Below are 22,364 nucleotides of genomic sequence, written 5' to 3' on the forward strand. Positions count from 1 at the left end.
TTACTTGCTCATCTTGCCATAGATGGGAATTTCCGTAACGCTTACCATAATGTACTGTTTCCGAGAAAATCTCTGAAAGCCTGGCCAAAACAGTTAGAGGATGGCTTAATACAGCATATTTTGACCTGTTTTAAACTTCAATCCTGTCTGTCTGTCTGTCTGTCTGTCTGTCTGTCTGTCTGTCTGCCTGCCTGCCTGTCTGTCCGTCTCTGCAATGAATAAATGAATGATTTTATGTGTGAAAGAAAAAGTAAGAAGTGTAAAGAAACCAAAACGCAATAAACGAAATAGAAGTCACACAGAACACAAAACTGACAGATAACTTAGAAGAACTGGTTCCAGTTCTCAGGCAACAAGCTGAAAATTTAGCCCCATTGAGCACACCTAAAAGACATGCCTGATGGACCTCAGAATGTGACAAAATTCATGAAGAAAGACATCAGGCATGGTTAAAATTTCAAACACACAAAACAGAAGAAAGTGCAACCAACTTCAAAAATATCAGCAAAAAGTTCACACAAATTATCAGGCAAACCAAGAGACAATCACAGAAAGATCTAATCAACTCAATAGAAGAAAACTACCACAAAACCAATTCCAGAGACTTTTACAAAATGTTTGGAAAACAAGTACAAAAATTTGCCCCTCCCACATTAATGCTGAAAAGTGAGGATGGAAAAACGACACATAATGACAAGGAAAATGCCGAAATCATGGCAAAAGCATTCATTAAACTTTTGAATTGTGAAGAACCCCAGGAACTTTTAGCAATTAATACAGACACGCCCATCAAAACCCTGCCTGAACTCATAAATCCCCCAACAATCCAAGAGGTGGAAACAGCACTCAAAGAGTTGAAAAATTATAAGGCATGCGGAGAAGACCAAGTTTTTGCAGAAATGTGGAAATATGCCAGTGATACAGTTTGAACATCCTTACACATGGCCCTAACAAAAATCTGAATAACAGAAAAGTTCCCCGAACATTGGACCACAGCCATAATTCACCCACTCCACAAAAAAGGAGATAAAAGCAATTCAGATAATTATATAGGTATCTCTCTCTTAGACTGCACATACAAGATTTTCTCCAGAATCCTATACAGGAGGATCAGAGAGCAACTAGAGGAAGAATTAGGTGAATACCAAGGAGGCTTCAGACCTTGGAGAAGCTGTGCAGAACAAATCATCACTTTAAAATTAACCATAGCATATTACAAGAAGCAAAACAAACCTCTTGCAATAACCTTCGTTGACTTTAAAAAAGCTTACGACTGTATCCATAGACCTTCAATGTTGAATATATTAAGAAATTTTGGGCTCCATCCAAAATTAATGAAATTGATTGAACTCACCTTAACCAACACTAAATCAAAAGTCAAGTTCAGAGGGGAATTCTCTGAGCCATTCATCATAAAAACAGGCTTAAGACAAGGAGATTGCTTGTCACCACTGCTGTTCAGCTGTGCCTTGGAATATTTAATGAGGGAATGGTACAAAAGTAACCCAAAGAACATCCGAATTGGAAGACCCAAAGACAACATAAGTTTAAATTGCCTAGGCTTTGCTGATGACCTTGCTCTCTTGTCCAACAATATTCAGTAAACCAGACAACAAGTTATATCACTACAGGAAATAGCACAGAAAATTGGTCTTGGAATATCTTTTGAAAAGACAGTAATCATGTTAACTGACCCACCACTCATAAACAAAATTGCCTTAGGAAACCAAGAAATTAAAATTGTAGATAAATTTAAATATCTGGGAAAAATTATAACATATAACCTCAATGAAAAGCCAGCATGGCATATCAGAATAAATAAACTGACCAGAACACAATATGTCACCAAGAATACCTACAACAAGAAAGGCCTGTCAATAACAACAAAATTAAAACATTACAAAACAGTCATTAAACCAGAAATAACATACGCAAGCGAAATCATCTTCAAAACAACTAACACTGCACAAATAGACAAAATACTTAAGATAGAGAGAAGAATCATTAGAACATGCATCAAAAAATCATACCAAAAAGATGGACACTCGAGAGTAGCTTCTAATGAAACAGTCTACAAAAAAATAGAACCAGTAATGAGCACAATCAGGAAGAAACGCATTTCATTTTTTGGACATCTAATCAGGACACCAGAGAACAGGATCATCAGGAGAATAATAGAAAAATTATGGAATAGTAAGTGCAACATTAAGTGGATTACAGAAATCAAGGAAGATATGGATGAACTACAAATTACAGTGGGAAGACCTAAGAAACAAAACCGACAAAATCAAGAAACTCACAGACAAACAAACCAGACTGCAAATCAGAATCAAGAAACATACAATAGGAAGGGTGATTTCCGATGAAGAAAGAAGGATGAGATCAGAGAGAATGAAGAAGTACAGGGCTGACAGGAAACTAAAAAATTCTTTGTATAAAGTTGGCTAGAGTGGTCCAATGAAGGCCATAAAATGTAAGTAAATAAATAAATAAATAAATAAATAAATAAATAAATAAATAAATAAATAAATAAATAAATAAAAAGAACCATCAATATCCTGTTAGTTAGCAGAATATTATAAACCATTCTTCATTGTTGTGGGGAACAACTATAAGCAGAGGAATTTATGATGATGCTTGTTGTTTAAAGGGGCTTAACATCTAGGTCATCGGCCCCTGCACAGAAGAAGTATTAGAGTATGTAACATATGTCACAGGATTATTCTAATGCAAAATACTGGCATTTTAAAATTAAATTTTGGTAATACGATTCTAGAAAATCCTTATACATATATCACTACATAGATGCTTAAGTCCTTCAGATTGCTGTTCTAACATAATGACCTTGATTTAACACCATCCTCTTTATTGCACCAACAAATGTTCTGAACAAACTATGGGATTATGATGAGGGATAACTGGTCATCTGTATGTGCAGCTATCTTACAAACCATCACTCTCATTTTTGTTCCATATTGAACTAAGTGTGCAGCTATCTCCAAAGAGATAGGTGGTATGTGTGATACCGATACCAGTGCGCCCATTGGAACTCCTCTGTCTGTCTTTTTGTGTGTGTTTTCAGTTTAAGACTGTCTAGTAGTTTAATTATGGTCATCTGTTTTTTTTTTAGAGGTTTATGTATTGTGGTGTGTTTTCAGTATGTGTGTCTTGCCAGGGAACTCGCTATTCTGTTATGATGTAGCTGACACATTAAAATAGTGTTACGGTGTGGCAGTACCGGATAGTGACCCATCCAGGCACTGACCACGCCTGTTGCTTAGGTGGTAATGGCGGTGGTGATTATTGTTTTAACCCGATGAGACCTGCCTATAATGGGCCGACGCAGTCGTCCAACACTGCCATGCCCGTCCGTAGATGGTGCGTGAGAACTTTAGTTTTTTTAATTTCCTCGTTTACTCTCAAGTGCCAACTTGATCTCTGACATGTTCTGCCATCTGTAGGACATTACGTAGAACTAATTGATCACGGATTATAGCTTCGGGAAGTAACTTACAGAGCTTTTTGTAGATGTCTGTGGAGTTCATCTGTCATGTAAACAAACATGGCGGAACAACAATATAGTTGCTCATACAGCGATGTTATTTCGGATCAAAGAATCTTTCAGTTATTAACCATAGTGGAAGGTGATGATGGAGATGATGATTTTGATGAATTGTTAAGCAATTTTGAAAGTGAGAGTAATACAGAGAGTTCTGAAAATACTGTATGTGAGAAAGAAACAGAGCCTCCTTCTAAATTAAAGAACAAAAGCATGCGAGTTCAAAACCTATTTTATTACTATTTTTGTGGCGGACCAATTTATTTTTCTCCACCAGGCTTTCAAGTAATTGTGTCGGACTCTTAGAGCCAAGTAGTGTTTGATGACAACCCAAAAATCATTGATTTTCTAAAAACTTTTGTGCCAGTGGACTTGGTGCAGATAGTTGAACAAATCGGTATCGCAAACAACCACTACAAAAAATTGAGCTATCACCACATTCCAGGTTTAGAAAGTATTTTAAAATATCCACTTATGTACAACTAAAAAGTATTAGTTGCCTGCAGATTTTAGGAAATAATATTATTTTGGGACCTTTACTTTGTATAAAAATAATGTACACATGAGCACAAAAGTCTAATTTTGTTTTCTCTCAAAATAATATTGAACATAAGTGTAGGACTTTCCATTTGCATTTAGATTTATAAAGAACCAACATTTATAAACATTTTAAGCTAATCACCCCACTGATACCGGTAAGTTAGGAATTGAGGCTTGTAAAAAATGTATATACCGAGCTCGATAGCTGCAGTCGCTTAAGTGCAGCCAGTATCCAGTATTCGGGAGATAGTAGGTTCGACCCCCACTGTCGGCAGCCCTGAAAATGGTTTTCCGTGGTTTCCCATTTTCACACCAGGCAAATGCTGGGGCTGTACCTTAATTAAGGCCACGGCCGCCTCCTTCCCACTCCTAGCCTTTCCCTGTCCCATCGTCGCCATAAGACCTATCTGTGTCGGTGCGACGTAAAGCAACTAGCAAAAAAAAAAAAAAAAGAGTATAAATGAATGAAAAAACTCAGTCAACTGGTAACTCAGCACTTAAGAATGTGTCCAAAAACTGCTTTACCCTGTTGACATGGGCTCTAAAAAGAAATTACTGTGTATATTTTCCTAAAAAGTTAGGAGGTAGTTGGTGCCATACTACTTACATTTTACTGAAAAAGTATCATTTTTGCAAGTCTTCCTTGTAGTATTTAGGCAATTTAAGATTTGTATTAAATTTGATTGCCCTCCTCCTGCATTTCCTGAGAAAAGTAAGCCTAAAGGTTTTAAAATGTCACTTTCAGAAATGTAATGTTAGCTGTGTCGTATTATATACGTATTTTTGATTTCAGGAAAGCTTATGCTATTCAAAGAATTGCACTAAAGGAATATATGAAGCTAATCGGATCATCTGAGCTAAGCTGGCATGTTGTGATGGATTACAGGTTGCAGAGCTGATTCCTGGTGGTGCCAAGGTGAGAGTCCGGAACACCACAAAACATCAGTACCTGGATACTTTGGCTCAGTATCGCCTGGCAACGAGTCTCAAGGACGAGGTGGAGCACTTCCTCAAGGGACTCAACGAGCTCATCCCTGATAACCTGCTCAGTATTTTTGACGAAAATGAGCTGGAAGTGAGTTTCCTATTGAGACCATTTGTCACCACTGTTCTGCATTTAGCTATCAGTTGCTGACCCAGTATTTCCTTAAATGATTTCAAAGAAGTTGCAAATTTATTGAATATGTTCCTCAGTAAATTATTCTAATCCCTAACTCTCCTTCCTATACTGCCCTCTTGAATTCACACTTTATTTTCATATTGTGAACTTTCCATTCAGCTTACACCTTTGTCTCGTTACTCCCAAATCTTCTCAGCTGAATGTTTGCAACATTCTTGTAATCACCCAGAAGAAATAATGCTGCTTTCCTTTAGATATTTTTCAGTTCTAGAATCAAGTAGTTGTGGTGAGGGTCGTGTACACTGGAACCATAATCTAATTGGGATCTTACCAGTGACTTAAGGGCCTCTATTTCCAATGAGATAATGAAAAAATTCGTTGAATCAATGTCACGGCGTCTTGAAGCTGTCATTAAAGCGAAGGGAAACCCAACAAGGTATTCAAAACCTGGAGAGAGAATGCATTCAGTTCATTCACAACAAAGATAGTACATGTACGAAGACTTTTGACATGACAGCTTTTTGTGTTTCTTGACATTATTTCTTTAATACTAGAGATTGTATACACATTTTGTTCAAATCTTAGATATATAAAAATAAAGGAATGTATTGTTTTGCAATACCATCAGTCGTATTACTCTAGTCCCAGCAAGTATATGGCTGACTCAGTGCTACACACCATTCGTCAGCACAGGTGTACGAATGCTTATGACATTAACAGTACTACACTGCTTCTACAGCTGTGGAGTTAGAACCCACGCCCCAAGTATCAACTGTCTGGAATAAATCCACAACAGACAAGAAATACACTATAACCACAGATATGAATCTGCGTTGTTCAAACATGTGCCACAATGAAATACAATAATACACCAACATATAAAAATCCAATGCTGCAGCAACCTTCCATGAGATAACCAATACCAGTGATGAGGGTGAAGATTGAACCGATGTCCTGCTGACCAAAGAAACTGCCTATCTGATTTTTCACATCTTCAGAACTTCCAACATTTTTAGGAAATATTCCCCAAAATGATGCACTTTAGCTCACACTATAACCTTGCTGTACCCTGTACAAAAATAGCTTTGTAAATCCCTTTTTATCAGCCCCTTATCCAATATTACACTACCTGGCAAAAAAAAGCAAAACACTACGTATTTCAGACAAAATTTAATGTTAGTCCATTTGAAATGTTGTATAAATTAAATGCTATAACATTATAACAATATGGCAATGTATCTCTTAAGGTAACTAGCCCATTTGAGAAGTTTCAGCGCAATAATTTATCAACATTACTGATCGTGACAATCACAACACCAATATTGCTGTTTTCCCGCCTTTGGACAAGAATAACCACAAAGAGCTGTCTTAAGGTATATTGCTGTGAATTCTTGTGCCGCTTATTTTTGTGGACATTACATTTAGTCTCGCTTCTAAGTCAGATCATACTGGCAATGCAGCAAGTAGCATTAATGGAGGATGGGTGCAGTATACGCTGTGTAGGCACGTCTTGTTCTAACGTGTTCAGAACTTTGAAAATATCTACACCAGGAGGCCCGGTTTCGGTCATAGGAGAAGTACTACCGAGTGCAATGATCGCTTACTCGTAAACCAAGTTCTTCTTGATCGACACACAACAGCTGTGGAGGCCAGAAATCATTTGCAGCAAGTACGGGGCACTAACATCAGTGAAAGAACAGTAAGAAGGAGGTTGTATGAGGCGGATTTAAAGGCCAATAGGCTCACCACAGGACATCTGCTTAGAAGTGCGTACCGTGCCTCTCGGATGCAATTCGCCAATGCCCGTCAAAATTAGACTGTGGAGCAGTAAAGATCATTGCTGTTCACGGATGAATCCAGATTCTGTTTGAGGGCACCGGATGGAAGTGAGAAGGTCCAGGGAATGTTATTCACCCTGTACTTTCTCTGCAAGGACACCGTTCAGTAGAGGCTCTGTGATGGTCTGGGCAGGGATTACCACTGTGTTCGGCAAGAACTTCATTCTGATGCATGACAGTGCTCACCCACACGTTGCTGTTTTGTGTATGTGAGTACCTGGATGAAGTCGGAATTGAGCACATGGTGTGTCCTGCTCGTAGTCCCGACCTAAACCCGATTGAGCATGTCTGGGTTATGCTTGGGAGAGGTGCTAGGAGTCGTTCCCCTGACACACTGGCTCAACTTCGGACTGCACTCCAGGCAGAATGGGAGCTCATACTGTCCCCGTTTTTACCATCAAGGTAATTTGCCTCAGACTAGTCAGCTGAACCCAGGCGTGCTCAGTCCGAACTATGATAAAAAATAATGCCCTAAAAATACATACACCGTGGATCTTGATGGGGAACATATAACTTAATACGGACATGGTGAGGTCAATTAAAACTACAAATAAAGCAAGGCGAAGCATGACGTCAGTTTTGGAGGAAAATCTGTTTATTAAAATAAACAAGATAAATATTTTAAAAATAGCAAAGTATCAAATAATCCAGATTTTACAAGACTCAATTTTTTTTTCCCAGCTTGATAAAGTCCATCTTGAGAATCAGAATATATTACAAATTTACAATGTATGCCGACACACATACTTAACATATCAAATCAAATCTTGAAGTTTAATTAATTTTAACACATGGGCTTGCGTGCTCGCACCATGCTCCTGGCTTTACTTTTTGTTAAGATTTTTAACTGTAGATGAGTACGTTTTCCATTTCTGCACACTTGACATTGCAGTGGGGTCCCTAACCTTAAGAAAAGACGTGATCTAATGCGCAAAAGGGGGGACAAAACTAACCTAACTGTACAATATATAACACGCTGAGTGGTAAAACATCCTATGCACAAAATATACATCTCGAGTCATGAGCAATCTCATGAGCACTACAAACAATGTGGATTGGAACCACACAAAAATCAAAATCAAATAAATGGCAAAATATATACATTCAAAGAAACAAAATATGTCATATTTTCCAGGGCTCACTAAGAAAAGCATGCGGCATTCACACAACTCGCATCCACTCAAAGCCTCAATGGAAATAAAAGGAAACATAATTACACTTTAAGCAACACTTCTTATTCAACGCTGGTTCCAGAAAAATAAGTACATGACACAAAATCAGTTAAAAACAAAAATGACAGAGTAGGCTTTACCTTTCAACACCTATTTCAACGTTGTAACCTGGAAGAGATGACATGACATCAAATATTCCTCAACGCGGTTATATCGTAAAAGAAAATCCGGAACAAACATCGCGATATAAAACTCTCGTCGACTGCCACAACCGTAGAGATATGGACAGAAACAATAAAATCACAAAGTATAGGCCGCTCATATAAAACTCTCCTGGGTAGACAAACATATCACACACGGCGGAATGACTCAAACTGGAGATCCACGTCTCCCAAAATAAAGCAGCAATACCATAACCACAGGGTACAACCCTTTACACACGCTGCTCAACAGTCTACCCGAGGCAAGTCACAATGAGGAAAATGCAAGCCTTTCAGACGAGGAATGCGTCGTCTTACTTAAAATCACACAAAATAATATCTCATGTCCTAAAGTTGCGTCGTCTAACATTCGCTCGCATGGAAAGAAACAAGACCACGCTGGTCACAAATCAAAGTCCTCACGCACAAAGTAAACATGAATAATAAAGTGTCCAACTCTATAATAAATATGATAAACTGAAACTAAGAAATTGCTACATTGACAATCGATCATGTCTGAACATCGGAAAGTTACTGAAATATTTCAATCCTACATCGTGAGAAACTCGTATTGATAATAAAAATTATTAATAATAAATTTTACAGAAATTTTATTCTAATATTTGGAACTCGAAATACGAAACTGCGTTCATGGAACTCGTGAACCATCTAGATATACAAAATAGTCGTGAAGATGATGCTAACATCTTCGTGGATCCACACTCCACCATCTTACACACTCTCATTCACACATCATGCAATAAATCCCAGAAAACGTGACGGCATGTTTCCGTACACTTTTAGCTCCCATCAACAATACTTTAATCTAGTCCTTCCTGACTTTAATTTGAATCCTTATTTATATTTACAATTAAGCCCCGAGGTGTACACTGTGTCTCAAACATCAAAGCAAAACAAATAAAAATATGAGGCTAAAATAAGAAATTGACTCGTAAAAGAAATGACGCTAACCACTCAGCTAAATAAATCAGAATAAAATGTTAGAAAGCAAGCTGTGACCTCATGCAAACGGTCCACATTTATGTTACAATTATATTTACATAAACAAGCTTCCTATCATTTACTTTAAATAGTACGTAGTCCTTCCAAACAAAGCTACATCTACAGAAATTAAATATCAAACTAACCTATCCCCTTTTGCAACATTAAACATGTTCACACTCGCATAATTACATTAAAACTCTGTACTCATCTATTACGTTGACTTATGACCACCCATCTTCAGGAGACAGCCGATCCCATCTTGTTTTTAGCCAGCCATATTGATGATGATGCTGCCTTCAGAAAAGATTTAGATCAGTCCTTTTGTCTCCGTCGAGGGGTAGAAAGGTGATGTTGTATTTTCTGTTGCTGCTTCTGCTTCCGGATGTCATCTAAAACATCCCCTCGTTCACAATGTAGAAACTAGGTCAAGATCAACCTGCCGGTTACTAGAATACTACAGCCGGGGGTAAATTCCACTGATTGTGAAACCAGTTCCCATTCAGTAGCGGAACCGCTTCTCTTATCTACTTGCGTAACTAGGTCAAATATTTTTCAGTTTATAAACGGCTGGACTGGAAATTGTAAAGTTTATGCCCTCCGAAAACTATTTACACAGGCAGGCTACTATGCATTTTGAAATGATTAAATGGAACTGTTCTCCCCTTTGGTAATCGTAAGTTAAATTCCATTCTCCCAGTACTAGCAAACTTGAGTATATCAAATGCAGACTGAGCGTCTTACAACAAAATCTTACGAGTCCCCACACGATCACTCGCGTAAATAAAAACTACTTCTTACGATGTTACCTGCACAGAATCTCACCGAATAATAGGGTAACTAACTGACGCGGTCATCATTTTTATTAACTCGTCCTCGAAGACACCGTCAAATCCTCGATTGGGGCCATCTCTTCCCTAGACCAATGCCTAGCCATATCGATGGTGGCTCTATCGTTTCATTGGCTCAATCGTTGCCTACGAGATATACAAGGCCGGGAAGTGTGCGCTAGTTCTGAGCATAAAAACCGTCCCCAACCAGGTTCGTAGTACCGCCGCCAGATGTCTCGACATCGTGCTATAGTTTTCATGTGCTGTGGTGTATTAACATATGGAGAAAAATGCTTTTAATACGTTTACTTATAGATTTCACTTACTGGTAGTGTTCAAATGAACTCGAAGTAAATTTCATATACTCTATAAAATATGGTATATCGTACTGTAAGTCCAATTCGTAAAAAAAAAAAAGAGAACAATTGGAGTTTTCAATCAGTTCCAGCCGATCCAATTTTAAAGGAGAAGTGGATAATTGCTACATCCGAACGGGGGGGGGGGGAGGTCAAATTAGTTTCGCTTTGGTTGCCTGGGACGTCATCTAGAGTCTGTAATTTACATTTTAAATATTGAGACTTCAGATTACGGGTTACAGATTCATTAGATCAGTTCACTGCCTCCGACTACCGCATCAAAAGACACGAATTAGGCCTAGGTTGGCTTTTCGAATCAAAAAAACTAGAATAACACCCCTCATTAAAGATCCCCCTGTGGGTGGGGGCAGTAGAATAGAAACCACGGTATCCCCAGCCTATCATAAGAGGCGACTAAAAGGGGACCCAGGGGCTCTGAACTTTGGAGCATGGGTTAGCGATCACGGGACCCTTAGCTGAGTCCTGGCATTGCTTCCAGTTACTTGTGCTAGGCTCCTCACTTTCATCTATCCTATCAGACTCCTCTTGGTCAACTTTTGTTTTTTCCGACCCCCATGGTATTAGGTTCCCCAGGCCTAGGGATTCTTTCATTTTCACGTGGTCCTTGTCTTCCTTTGGCCGATATCTTCATTTTTGAAGTGTCGGATCCGTTCATTTTTTCCTCAGATTAGTGTTATATAGAGGACGGTTGCCTAGTTGTATTTTCCCTTAAAATAATAATCACCACCACCACCTCATTAAAGAAAACCTCCATTACGAAGCCATGAATTTGACATGCGTGGAGGAAACGTTAGGATCCCTTATCATAGATGAATGGCTATCAAGCCCAGAGTACACTACAATCGTAATCCTGATCAGCAACAATTCTGGAAATAGGCCTACTTGATGAGACGCTCGAAGGCAAGCTAACTAATCAATTCGCGATTATTCTATTTTCTTTCAGATGTACTATTTTTAATAGGCCTAAAATATCTGGAAGATGTTTGCTATTGGTTTCACGTTGCGCCGACACAGATAAGTCTTATGGCGACGATGGGATAGGAAAGGGCTAGGAGTGGGAAGGAAGCGGCCATGGCCTTAATTAAGGTACAGCCCCAGCATTTGCCTGGCGTGAAAATGGAAAACCACGGAAAACCATCTTCAGGGCTGCCGACAGAAGGATTCGAACCCATTATCTCCCGGATGCAAGCTCGCAGCTGCGCGGTCCTAACCGCACGGCCAACTCGCCCGGTAATTTTATATTATCGTAGATACTATTGATATTAAAAATTACACCATGCCTTTTCACAAAAACCTGTCACTCTGGAGTTGTCTTCCTTGGCCATGATATGTGGTTATCATGTTCGAGTTGCGGAAGAAAATTCCAACTGTGAATCATGCTTGGGACAGATATCCTCGGCCACTACTGACAGTCCATTGATGTGCCGCATTGGGATGAAAGATCGTGGAGCATTACGCTACCCCTTCAAAAAATGTGTTTACTTCCTGAAAAATATGTTGAATTTTACGCGTACGTTATCTGGGAAATACGAATCTAGTTTAAAAACTTCATGTTTAAGTTCATTGAGGCATTTAAATGTGACGAGTGTGATCAGAGAGCACTGACTGTAACTCTCATTACAAAACTTTTAAAACCAATACTCCTCGACAACGAAACTCATACAATTACAGATGCTCATGACTTGGAAAAGAACTTCAGGATGAAGCCTGTAAGTTGGAAGATCTTAAAAATGTGAGTGATACGAGCAGTGATCATGGTACGTCATTTTTAATGCATTACTTTTATTAATTACCGCACTTGACTTTGCCTAAAATAATTCCAAATGCCACTTAAATGTGCTTTACTTTACATCCAATCACTCGAAATCACATTTTAGGTGGTCTTAACTGCATTATTTGTAGATTTTTACGTCTTTAGAAACCAACATGTACTATTAATTGAATGTATTTCGCGCGAGCAGCATAGCAAGATGTCGAGACCTCTGGCGGACGTTTATAAAACTACTTGCGACCCGCATTTCTATCGGTCCACTTCCCGGCCTTGTATATCTCGTAGGCAACGGCTCAACACATCACGTACCTGATGCTTACTTCAAACATCTCTTATATCTCTTTGTTATAGGCGACCCTAGCCTCTCACCCGGGCATCCGAAATGTTGTCCATTGGAGTTCTATTGTTCCCTTGTTCGGCTGTGTGTGCATCATGTCGAAATTCCACCTTCCAAACTTAGCTGGTGAGCAAACAAATCCAAGCTCCAAGCTCCCTGCAGAAATTGCGACATGTGCTGTTGAATGTAGATGTTTCCTGCCAGTTAATAGTACTTAATAAAAATGAAATATTCTCTGTACATTCGAATAAATGACTAATTAATTAAATGAGCACTTCAATAAGGGCTCAATACCACAAGAGAATATTCGAGATTGCATCCTGAACATGCCTGATTGAATCACAGTTGTAACTGCCGCTAGAGGTGGTAATACCCGTTACTGAGGCAATGAAAAACGTGTTGAAAACATGGGGATAAGTGGATTGCATATGAACTGTGCAGAGCTCCAGGTTTCATCATTTCCAAATTCGTGTTGGTGGACTGTTATTATTGTCATGATCAATAATTGTTTATTGCGCTGAAACTTCTCGAATTGACTAATGAACTTATGATACTTTGCCATATTGTTGTAATGTAATAATATTCGATTTTTACCATGTTTCAAATGGACTAACATTCAATTTTGTATGAAATATGTAATGTTTCTCTTTTTTGGCCATTGAGTGTATACATGTATTATTTATTACCTAAAGGTAACTTTTTTTTAAATTCTTCTGATTCAAATATAGAAAGATCTTAAATTTAGATCAGTCTTTCTTTAACTGCACTTTTTAAGAAATTTTGAAGTTGAATGGATAATTTTTGTGAGAGAATATTCTGACTTTGGACTGAGTTGTTTCACTGCACATAAAAAAATGTAGAAGGGAAAGAAGCTTGGAATTCTCCATGTTAGTTTTTAAATTTTGTAGAATTTCATATTTTTCTTCACTATTTACCTCCTCAGTTCTTATAACTGAAGTGTAAGAGTCTAAGGTTTTCCAGCTCCTCCTTTGTGGCACTGGGGAGTACAGCATTGCCGACTTCCGAGCGCACCACGTGGTGAACGGAGGCTCATCGGAGTTCCGACGGATCCTAGATTGGTTCTGGACTGCTGTGTCCAACTTCACTCAGGAAGAAATGGCTCGTCTACTGCAGTTCACTACAGGATGCTCCCAGCTCCCTCCCGGTGGCTTTGTGGAGCTTAGTCCGCGCTTCCAGCTTACGGCTGCACCTACCTTCGGCAACCTTCCGACTGCCCATACATGGTGAGTATGGCTTTTCTTCTAAAACCTTAGTGATCATTAGAACAGGATATCATTAGATCAGTTATTTACAGGATGTAAAATGATATTGACTAATAACAGATAAGGCAGTTTATTCAAAACACCTCACCAGTACTTCAAAGTTTCGTCCTGCTGTGAAGTTTATCTTGATATTCTTTCTTTGTCATCAGTCCAGTGTTCTTCGTTAACAATTCAGTGTATACTGAGTTTCCAAATTATTATGGTAAAGTATAGTTTAAGACTGGTATTCATTATTAAACAAATTTATGATTTAGAGATTGTATGAAGATTGTGGACATCATTGTGTGGTGTACTATAGTGTTTAAAATTCTGTATGTTGGAAGCAGAGACTAGACTCAAAAATAGACTTTTACAAACATGAAAAGGGAACACAATATTACACTGTATACCCCTATATATTATATGCCGGCTCCATGGTCTAGGAGTAGCAAGCCTGCCTCCTATGCAAAGGCCCTGGGTTCAATTCCCGACCAAGTCAGGGATTTTAACCTGGATCTGACCCCCTGTAGGTGGGGGCGGTAGAATAACACCCACGGTATCCCTTGCCTTTCATAAGAGGCGACTAATAGGGGCTCCAGGGGCTCTGAACTTTGGAGCATGGGTTGGCAACTATGGGTCCCTTAGCTGAGTCCTGGCATTGCTTCCACTTACTTGTGCCAGGCTCCTCACTTTCAACTATCTTATCAGACCTCCCCTGGTCAACTCTTGTTCTTTTTCGACCCCAACTGTATTAGAGCACTCAAGGCCTAGGGAATCTTTCATTTTCATGACCTTCTTGGCTCGTCTTTCTTTGTCCCATGCCTTCACTTATCGAAGTGTCAGATCCCTTTCATTTTTCTCTCAGATTAGTGTTATATAGAGGATGGTTGCCCAGTTGTACTTTCTCTTAAAACAATAATCACCACGACCACCTCTGAGAGCTGGTTTATGGTCCACTCAATCTACATGAGAACAATTGAGGGACTATCTAATAGTAAGTAGCAGCCCTCGTCTAAAAAGCTTACAACAATGGCCTTCGAAGTTGATGTACATGACTTCCAAGTAGCATCAACTCAAAAGACAGTGAAATATAGTCAGAAGGCAGAGATGAAATGGCTTCACAGAATAATAATAATAAGATTAACATAGAATGTTAGTAAAGTACTATCTGATTCGACGGCAGCAGTAATTGCACCTAATATAACAAAGGGAATAGGAAAGATTGTGACAACTATCAAGGTATTTCATTGACCAGTATACCAGGCAAGATGTTCACTGGCAGTTTTGGAAGGGAGGGTGCGATCAGTGGTTGACAGTAAGTTAGTGAAAACCAATGTGGTTTCAGATCACAGAGGGACTATCAAGGTCAGATTTTCAGTATGCCCCAGGTAATTGAAAATGTTATGAGAGGAATAGACTGTTATGTTTATGTTTCGTAGGTTACAGGATAGTAGTATAGTAAGTGAGATAGAAATAAGGAGCAGTAATGCTAATGCAGTGAGCTCGCAGTTGCGATCAACAGTATCCTGTAAAAAAGAAGTCTGCTCCCAGTCTGGCCTGTTTTCAGACCAACTTTGCTGTACGGGAGTGAAACCTGGGTAGAATCAGAATATATTATTCATAAGTTAGAAGTAACAGACATGAAAATGGCGAGAATGATTGCTGATACAAACAGGTGGGAAATATGGCAGGAGAGTACTCGGAATGAGCAGATACAGGCTAAGTTAGGAATGAAGTTGTATCCATAATCTGGCTTCAATGGTGGGGCCATGTGAAGCAAATGGAAGATAGGGTACCCAGGACATAGAGGGTAAGAGAAGTAGAGGAAGACCAAGATAACAATCATTCTAATGATTTAAAAATAAGAGGTATGGAACTAAACAAAGCCACAGAGGTAGTTATAAACAGAGAATTGCGGAGGTGTTTAGTTAATTCACAGAGGATTGCAGACTGAACACTGAAAGACATAACAGTTTATAATGAAGATGTATGTATGTTTTATGGTGACAATGGGTAGAAAAGGGTTAGGAGTGGGAAAGAAGCATCCGTGGGCTTAATTAGGTGTAGTGAAAATGGGAAACCACTAGAAACCATCTTCTGGGCTGCCAACAGTGAGATTTGAACCCATTATCTCCTGAAGGCAAGCTCACAATGTGGCCATGTCACTCAGTACTATTGTATCTATAGTTATACCAGTTTTTGCTCATAATAGTTAATTAATTTTTAGGTGTAAACTGTCATTTGTGAAATAATTCTTATTCTGGATGTGTTAGGACTGTTAAAGACTTGCCTTGACCAACAGTGGAGATATAACTCCCTACAGCTTTACTTCTAAATTAATGTTTTGCAAAAAAAAAGCATCGCCTTACCTCTGTTACCAGCGTGCCACTGCTGTGACAACAGCAATATGACCACAGTAAACAGACCTTGTCAAATGTAATACCATACTCAGAAAGGAAATAAATTGGGATTGAAAACAAATTCACAAAAGCTACACTTACTAACAACATTTGAAACTAAAAAAGATAATACATTATTAAGAGTAAAAGAGAATGAGGAAATAACATGTCACTCACCACTAATGGCTGGCACAGGAAGGAGGTTATGATCTACAAAGGGAACGCTCCACTGATCTCAGCAATTAAACCTGTATTGTACTAACTTATGCTATGCTAAACTGTAAGCTACACTATACAGTACTGTAGTAGAGAGATAAAGACCAATATGGAAAACACTAATTACTGAAGAAAAATGAAAAAGATTGTGAACCATACCGAATACCATACACACTGAGCAAGATAGGTTAACCACGTGGTGAATGTAAATATTAGAATTGGCAACTAGGTTTTGAGATCGCACTCTGCCAATAATAGTCAATTTAAATGGCAGCTTGGGATCGGTGGGATGTCTACGTTTCAGCACATAACCACCAGACAGAGCCAAAACGTCAGTTTAGAAGTAAAGCAGTGCAGAGTGTAATTCCCTCACCATCACATCACACAAGTTTGTATAATAACTTGTGGAAATAAGGTAATATTATTTACAAAAGAGACATTTCATTTGAAAGTGTAGAAGGAACTGGTACCACATACACCACAGTACTGAATACAGTACTTGGACATTGTGCTGAACATCTGATATAAAGACAAATTAATTAATTTCAAATCCAATGGACTCCTTGCTACCATGTGTTGTATGGAAAGTTGTACAGTACTGTATATTGTTATTTTGTTGCAAAAGTTCTCTTCTAATATTGATTTCCTTTTGTTTCAGCTTTAACCAGTTATGTCTACCTGATTACGAAAGTTACGAACAGTTTGAGAAGGCTCTACTCCTCGCAATAAGTGAAGGCACAGAAGGTTTTGGAATGATCTGAAGCGTGCTAACAGTCTGCACTGACTGTTTGATATGACTGTGTAAGGAAGACTGATACAAAGTTTGGTTCTCGTTTTGTTCAGCAATAAATAGTGCTTCATTTTGTTCTATGACTGATTTTGAACATCTTTGTTTTACTCATAACCATAGCAAGTCTGGCGGAGGTTTCATATTTAGTTGTGAAGCAATAATTATTAGAATATAGATATTCAATTTTTGTAAACAAATTGGGTTGCATTGCAATTAACACGTTCCCAGCTGCAGTGAATATTGATGGTTTGATTTCCCCGTGTAGGCCCTGGTGGCCCAATGATGTATTTAATTAATGGTAACTCGAAAATAGCATATATATTTGTGGGATTGCTTACAGCAGAATAAAGATTTCAGTGGCTTTATCTTCAAACAGTGTCCTGATATTATAAGTTCTTTGTCGACTGCAGAGAAAGAGAGAAGCATTTAAATGAGAGAGCGAGCAGTACCTGGCACATAGCAAAGCGACAAGCACTAATAAGCTTATATTCAGAACAAAGAAAGAAAGAAAACTGAACTTGCCAGATGTTTACAAAAGATGTGCAAAGTGATCTTCTTGAGCTCTGATGCAAACTTCACATTTGGTAATAAGAGTACAGAACACTCTTTGCAGTTTAAGGATTATTCCTGTAAGATTTCTCAATAGAAATGACTGACACAAGTGCTAAGTCGGGCGAATGAGCTGGCCATATGCCTTGACTAATAAATTTGATCATCATCAAACTCTTGAAGGGAATATTGAATGGACAGCAAAAAATTGTCGCTAAAACGGGGTTCTTGTTATATACCGTACTCGCTATAGTGGACTTCTACTTTATGTATTGATTCATGTTTTGTCTTGATTGTACAGATGAACCAGGGAACTAATTGTCAAACTTGAGAAAGCTATATTTAACTGACTTTTTCTTCTTTCTAAAATAATAGTCAACCAGAAATACTCTCTGTGCAAGAGTTTACCTAACCATAAACAGTACAACACGTCTTTAACGTCCAGTAGCTGCTAGAAAACTAAAAAACTGGGAATACCACAGCTGTAATCCTTCTGTCAACAGCTTTAAATCTGATGAAGTTCAGGCACAAACCAGATGGCAGGCAAATAATCCCATGGCAGATAGCTGTGAGAGAGAAATCTTAAATTAGTTGCTCTGTGTAATAAAGTTATATTTAACTAACAGAAATGAGCATGCTTGTAAATATCAACTTAAGAGTGATTTGCTGAAGATTCTAAGTTATTTGGGTACATCAGTATCTACTGTAGAATATTTATTTTTTTACAAATTTTTTATGTCGCACCGACTCAGATAGGTCTTACGGTAACGATGGAATAGGAAAGGCCTAGGACTGGGAAGGAAGCAGCCGTGGCCCTAATTAAGGTACAGCCCCAGCATTTGCCTGGTGTGAAAATGGGAAACCACGGAAAATCATGTTCAGGGCTGCCGACAGTGGGGCTTGAACCCATTATCTCCCAGAGGCAAGCTCACAGCTGCATACCCCTAACTGCATGGCCAACTCGCCTGATACTGTAGAAAATAAAAGTATGGAAAAATATTTGCTGACTTTACCCTCAAGCAATATTAAACTGAATCTACAAGATACAGTTAAATGGTGCTGCTCTCAGTATTCAACAATGATATTAGGTATATCAAAGTAAAAATATAGCTGATGCCATGTGCTGTAAACAATAAGAAATTTGAGCAATATAAGAATTAGAATGCAGAACGACCAGAAACAATCAGTTCTGGCATGTAGGATAGTGAATTACAAACATCCAATTAAAATGCAAAACTGTTTTTGTCACTGGAGAAGAGATCAAATAAAACTTAATATCTCATTCCTCTACATCACCAAGAACAAGAGGGTGCCATTAGATTTGAGGAAGGTATATATATGTTGTTTTTTTTTTGCTAGTTGCTTTACGTCGCACCGACACAGATAGGTCTTATGGCGACGATGGGACAGGGAAGGGCTAGGAGTGGGAAGGAAGGGGCCATGGCGTTAATTAAGGTACAGCCCCAGCATTTGCCTGGGGTGAAAATGGGAAAACACGGAAAACCATCTTCAGGGCTGCTGACAGTGTGGTTTGAACCCACTATCTCCCGAATACTGGATACTGGCCGCACTAAGCGATTGCAGCTATCGAGCTCGGTGGAAGGTATATTAAGAACAAAGTTATTTGTCCCACATTCTGTATTTTTCAATGTTAGTATCAACAGATAAAAGTATTTCTTAATCAGAATACATGGTGTTTCAAACCACACGGAACGTGTTAAATTTGTGTGTATGCAACAATATAAATAAAACTCTAGGATATCAGGTTAATAATGTAAAAATATTAGATAAGATAAAATAAAAAGAAATCATTTAGTTACTTCATGTAAAATATTACAAAATTTAAATCTGTTTGTTTGAAAAGTTTACTTTGAAGTTAGAAAAATATTAGGATGACCAATAAATCTTTATACATAATAATAGTTATATCGAGAGTTAAGATAGACAGATAATAGTAAATGCTTGTATTCCATGAGTGAAATAACAAAGTTTGATTTACTATTTATTGAAAATAGTTGGAAATTAATGCAAATATGTGAACATAATTTTCTTGTTTTTCAAAGAAACCTTAGGCCTTCTGCTGTTGGTGGTATTTGATATACTGAATAATTGTCCTTACGTGTGCAGTATTATCTGTGGACAGGGTGTGAATGTTACAAGTGCAAGGAACACAAAAGTTACCAAGACAGAGAGAGTAGGAATCGATCATGTAGACCAAATGTTTGCTTCCTTAATTTCTTTCGAATGCTCATTTGTCTCATATCATTATATATTATATTGTGTAATCCTCCCTTTATCATGTTCATGTATTTTAAAGTTCCTAATATTTTAATGATTTCGATTCCTAATATTTTGTTTTAATTTTGTATCAGAAGAATAAAGTACAATGGTAGGTTATTTGTTTTACTTGCATGTCTGTCTCGTAAAGCACGGCAAAAATGACTTGATACAAAGATACTGAAAAACCAGACTGTAAATTATTTTTGCTCACCAGCCCTCTTCATTCAGTGTTCGCAAGAGGAGGACCGGGATGTAATGTATGTTGAGATTCTCAACTAGACAAATGTCTTGGTGCATTGTTGTAGGAAGTTTCAAATATCTATAACCAACATTAGATGATGATGATATCCTGGATATTTAGCTTTCACAGTCGCATTGTACTCAATCCAAATGGCCCACAGCACTCTGTAGTTGTGCTGGCTGTAGTGCCAGACCTGTAACTTACAGTAGATCCCCCCCAGCAGAAAAAGGATGACTTAGACTATTGTAGCTTTAACAGGACATTGGATGCAATGAAAGATTGGTGCCTGGTTGGCCATTTTTTTTGTTCTGCTCTTAACATCCCATTAACACATACTATATAAGCTGAACGTTTATTTCTTGAAATGATATGGTTGATTACAAAACTGTGGTAGAGAAAAAGTGTTTAATATAGCTGTCAATATAAAGAAAGCTGAAAGTAATTAGGGTTTCATAATGAACAGATGTACAAACAATGAAAACACGATATAATGCACACAAGAGATGAATACAGATTAATGTTTTAGGACAAGTCAGGCACAATAATTTTAAATGTGCAGCAAATTTATGGCTATTTGACAGTGCTGTTATTCATTTGTTTGCATAAAACATTCCTTCACGCTCTTCTAAAGTTGAAATTTCAGAGGGCTGTGTGTAAAAGAGAATAATAATTTTCAGTGGGTGAAAATTTTTCAACAGCTATGAGAAGAATGTTTCGTTCCTCCCATCTGTTATTTCGATCATCAGCTGAAAAACTGTTGAAGTTCTTTCTTTCTGTAACAAGTATGTATCATTCACACTCTGTAGACAGTATCATATTTAATTTAAGTTATAAGCAACACTTGTTTTAAAATGAAATTTCTTGAACAAAGCACATTACAGTATGATTTATCCATCTGCGTTGGAGATTACTTAAGGGAAATAATGCGCTTTCACCTACAGATCAAGGAGACCTGCTCCTTCCCTTTACAGTCCTGGAGAGACAGATGTTTCATCCCCTATCTTCTTGTGGCCTTTTTCTGAGGGGTTATTCAACTCTGTCATATGGTATTTGAGCCTAAATGATGTTTCTGCTGGTCAGAAATAAATAACAAGTAGGAATGGACCGATACAGAAGTTTATTGATTCCTTTTCATGGAGTTTCCTTATCAGTACTGGTATTATAATATTTAAAATTAGCAAGTGTTGAACTTTTTTTAAATTCCTACATGTTCAGTGATTTTGTTTTTTCTGTATGCAATTTTACATCCATTAGACATAAATAAAATTCACGAGGCAAAGCATATAAATTGGCTTGAATTGATTAAATAGTCATATCAATTTCAAAATATAAATACAGTTGTGAATGTTCTGTTTAAATACCAATGATCTATTATAGTTGCTGTTGCTCCTTGATCTACTATTGTGGTACTTACAATGGCTGAACTTGAGGAAGCTAGTAAAATTACAACATACTGTTTGGTATGTACATAAGATTAGCTCTATTAAAAGTACATTTACAGTCTTAAGAGGTTGAAAAATAATGGGAGAAGTCCATTCATTCCGTAACGTCGTTATTTGTTCATCGTGGCTTGTTGAGAGCGAGTCTCGAGCCTAGTGCACACTGTGATGAGGAAGTTAGCGTTCCACATGTGCCCTTCGACTAAAGATAAACTAACAGTCAAACTATAATATCTCAGGAATTTCCTGACGAATTACAGTGACACTTTCACTGAATTTGTACAAATTCTTTTGTGCCCTTACTGACTGTTCCTTAAAGGTGAAAACACAATTTAATGTACACAGGTTAATATTTTGGGTCAGGTCAGGCAATGTTTTCATCCACATCTACAAAGGAATCTTAAGTATGCACGAAATTTATGGCTATTTGACACTTCAAGAA

At 38.0% G+C, this 22,364-nt stretch overlaps 1 protein-coding gene across 1 annotated transcript in view; it reads left to right on the plus strand.

Annotated features, from left to right (window-relative positions):
- LOC136881078 (apoptosis-resistant E3 ubiquitin protein ligase 1) overlaps positions 1-21,795 on the plus strand; it is a 413,531-nt gene extending 391,736 nt beyond the window's left edge. Inside the window, exons 14-16 of the mRNA XM_067153696.2 lie at positions 4,986-5,174; positions 13,728-13,990; positions 17,282-21,795. Of these exons, the coding sequence (XP_067009797.2) occupies positions 4,986-5,174; positions 13,728-13,990; positions 17,282-17,384 (555 nt within the window). The 3' untranslated portion in view covers positions 17,385-21,795. The remainder of the gene's footprint in view (positions 1-4,985; positions 5,175-13,727; positions 13,991-17,281) is intronic.
- Positions 21,796-22,364: the final 569 nt, after the last annotated feature.

This window comes from Anabrus simplex, chromosome 9 (genome assembly GCF_040414725.1).
Source record: "Anabrus simplex isolate iqAnaSimp1 chromosome 9, ASM4041472v1, whole genome shotgun sequence".
Taxonomy (NCBI): domain Eukaryota; kingdom Metazoa; phylum Arthropoda; class Insecta; order Orthoptera; family Tettigoniidae; genus Anabrus; species Anabrus simplex.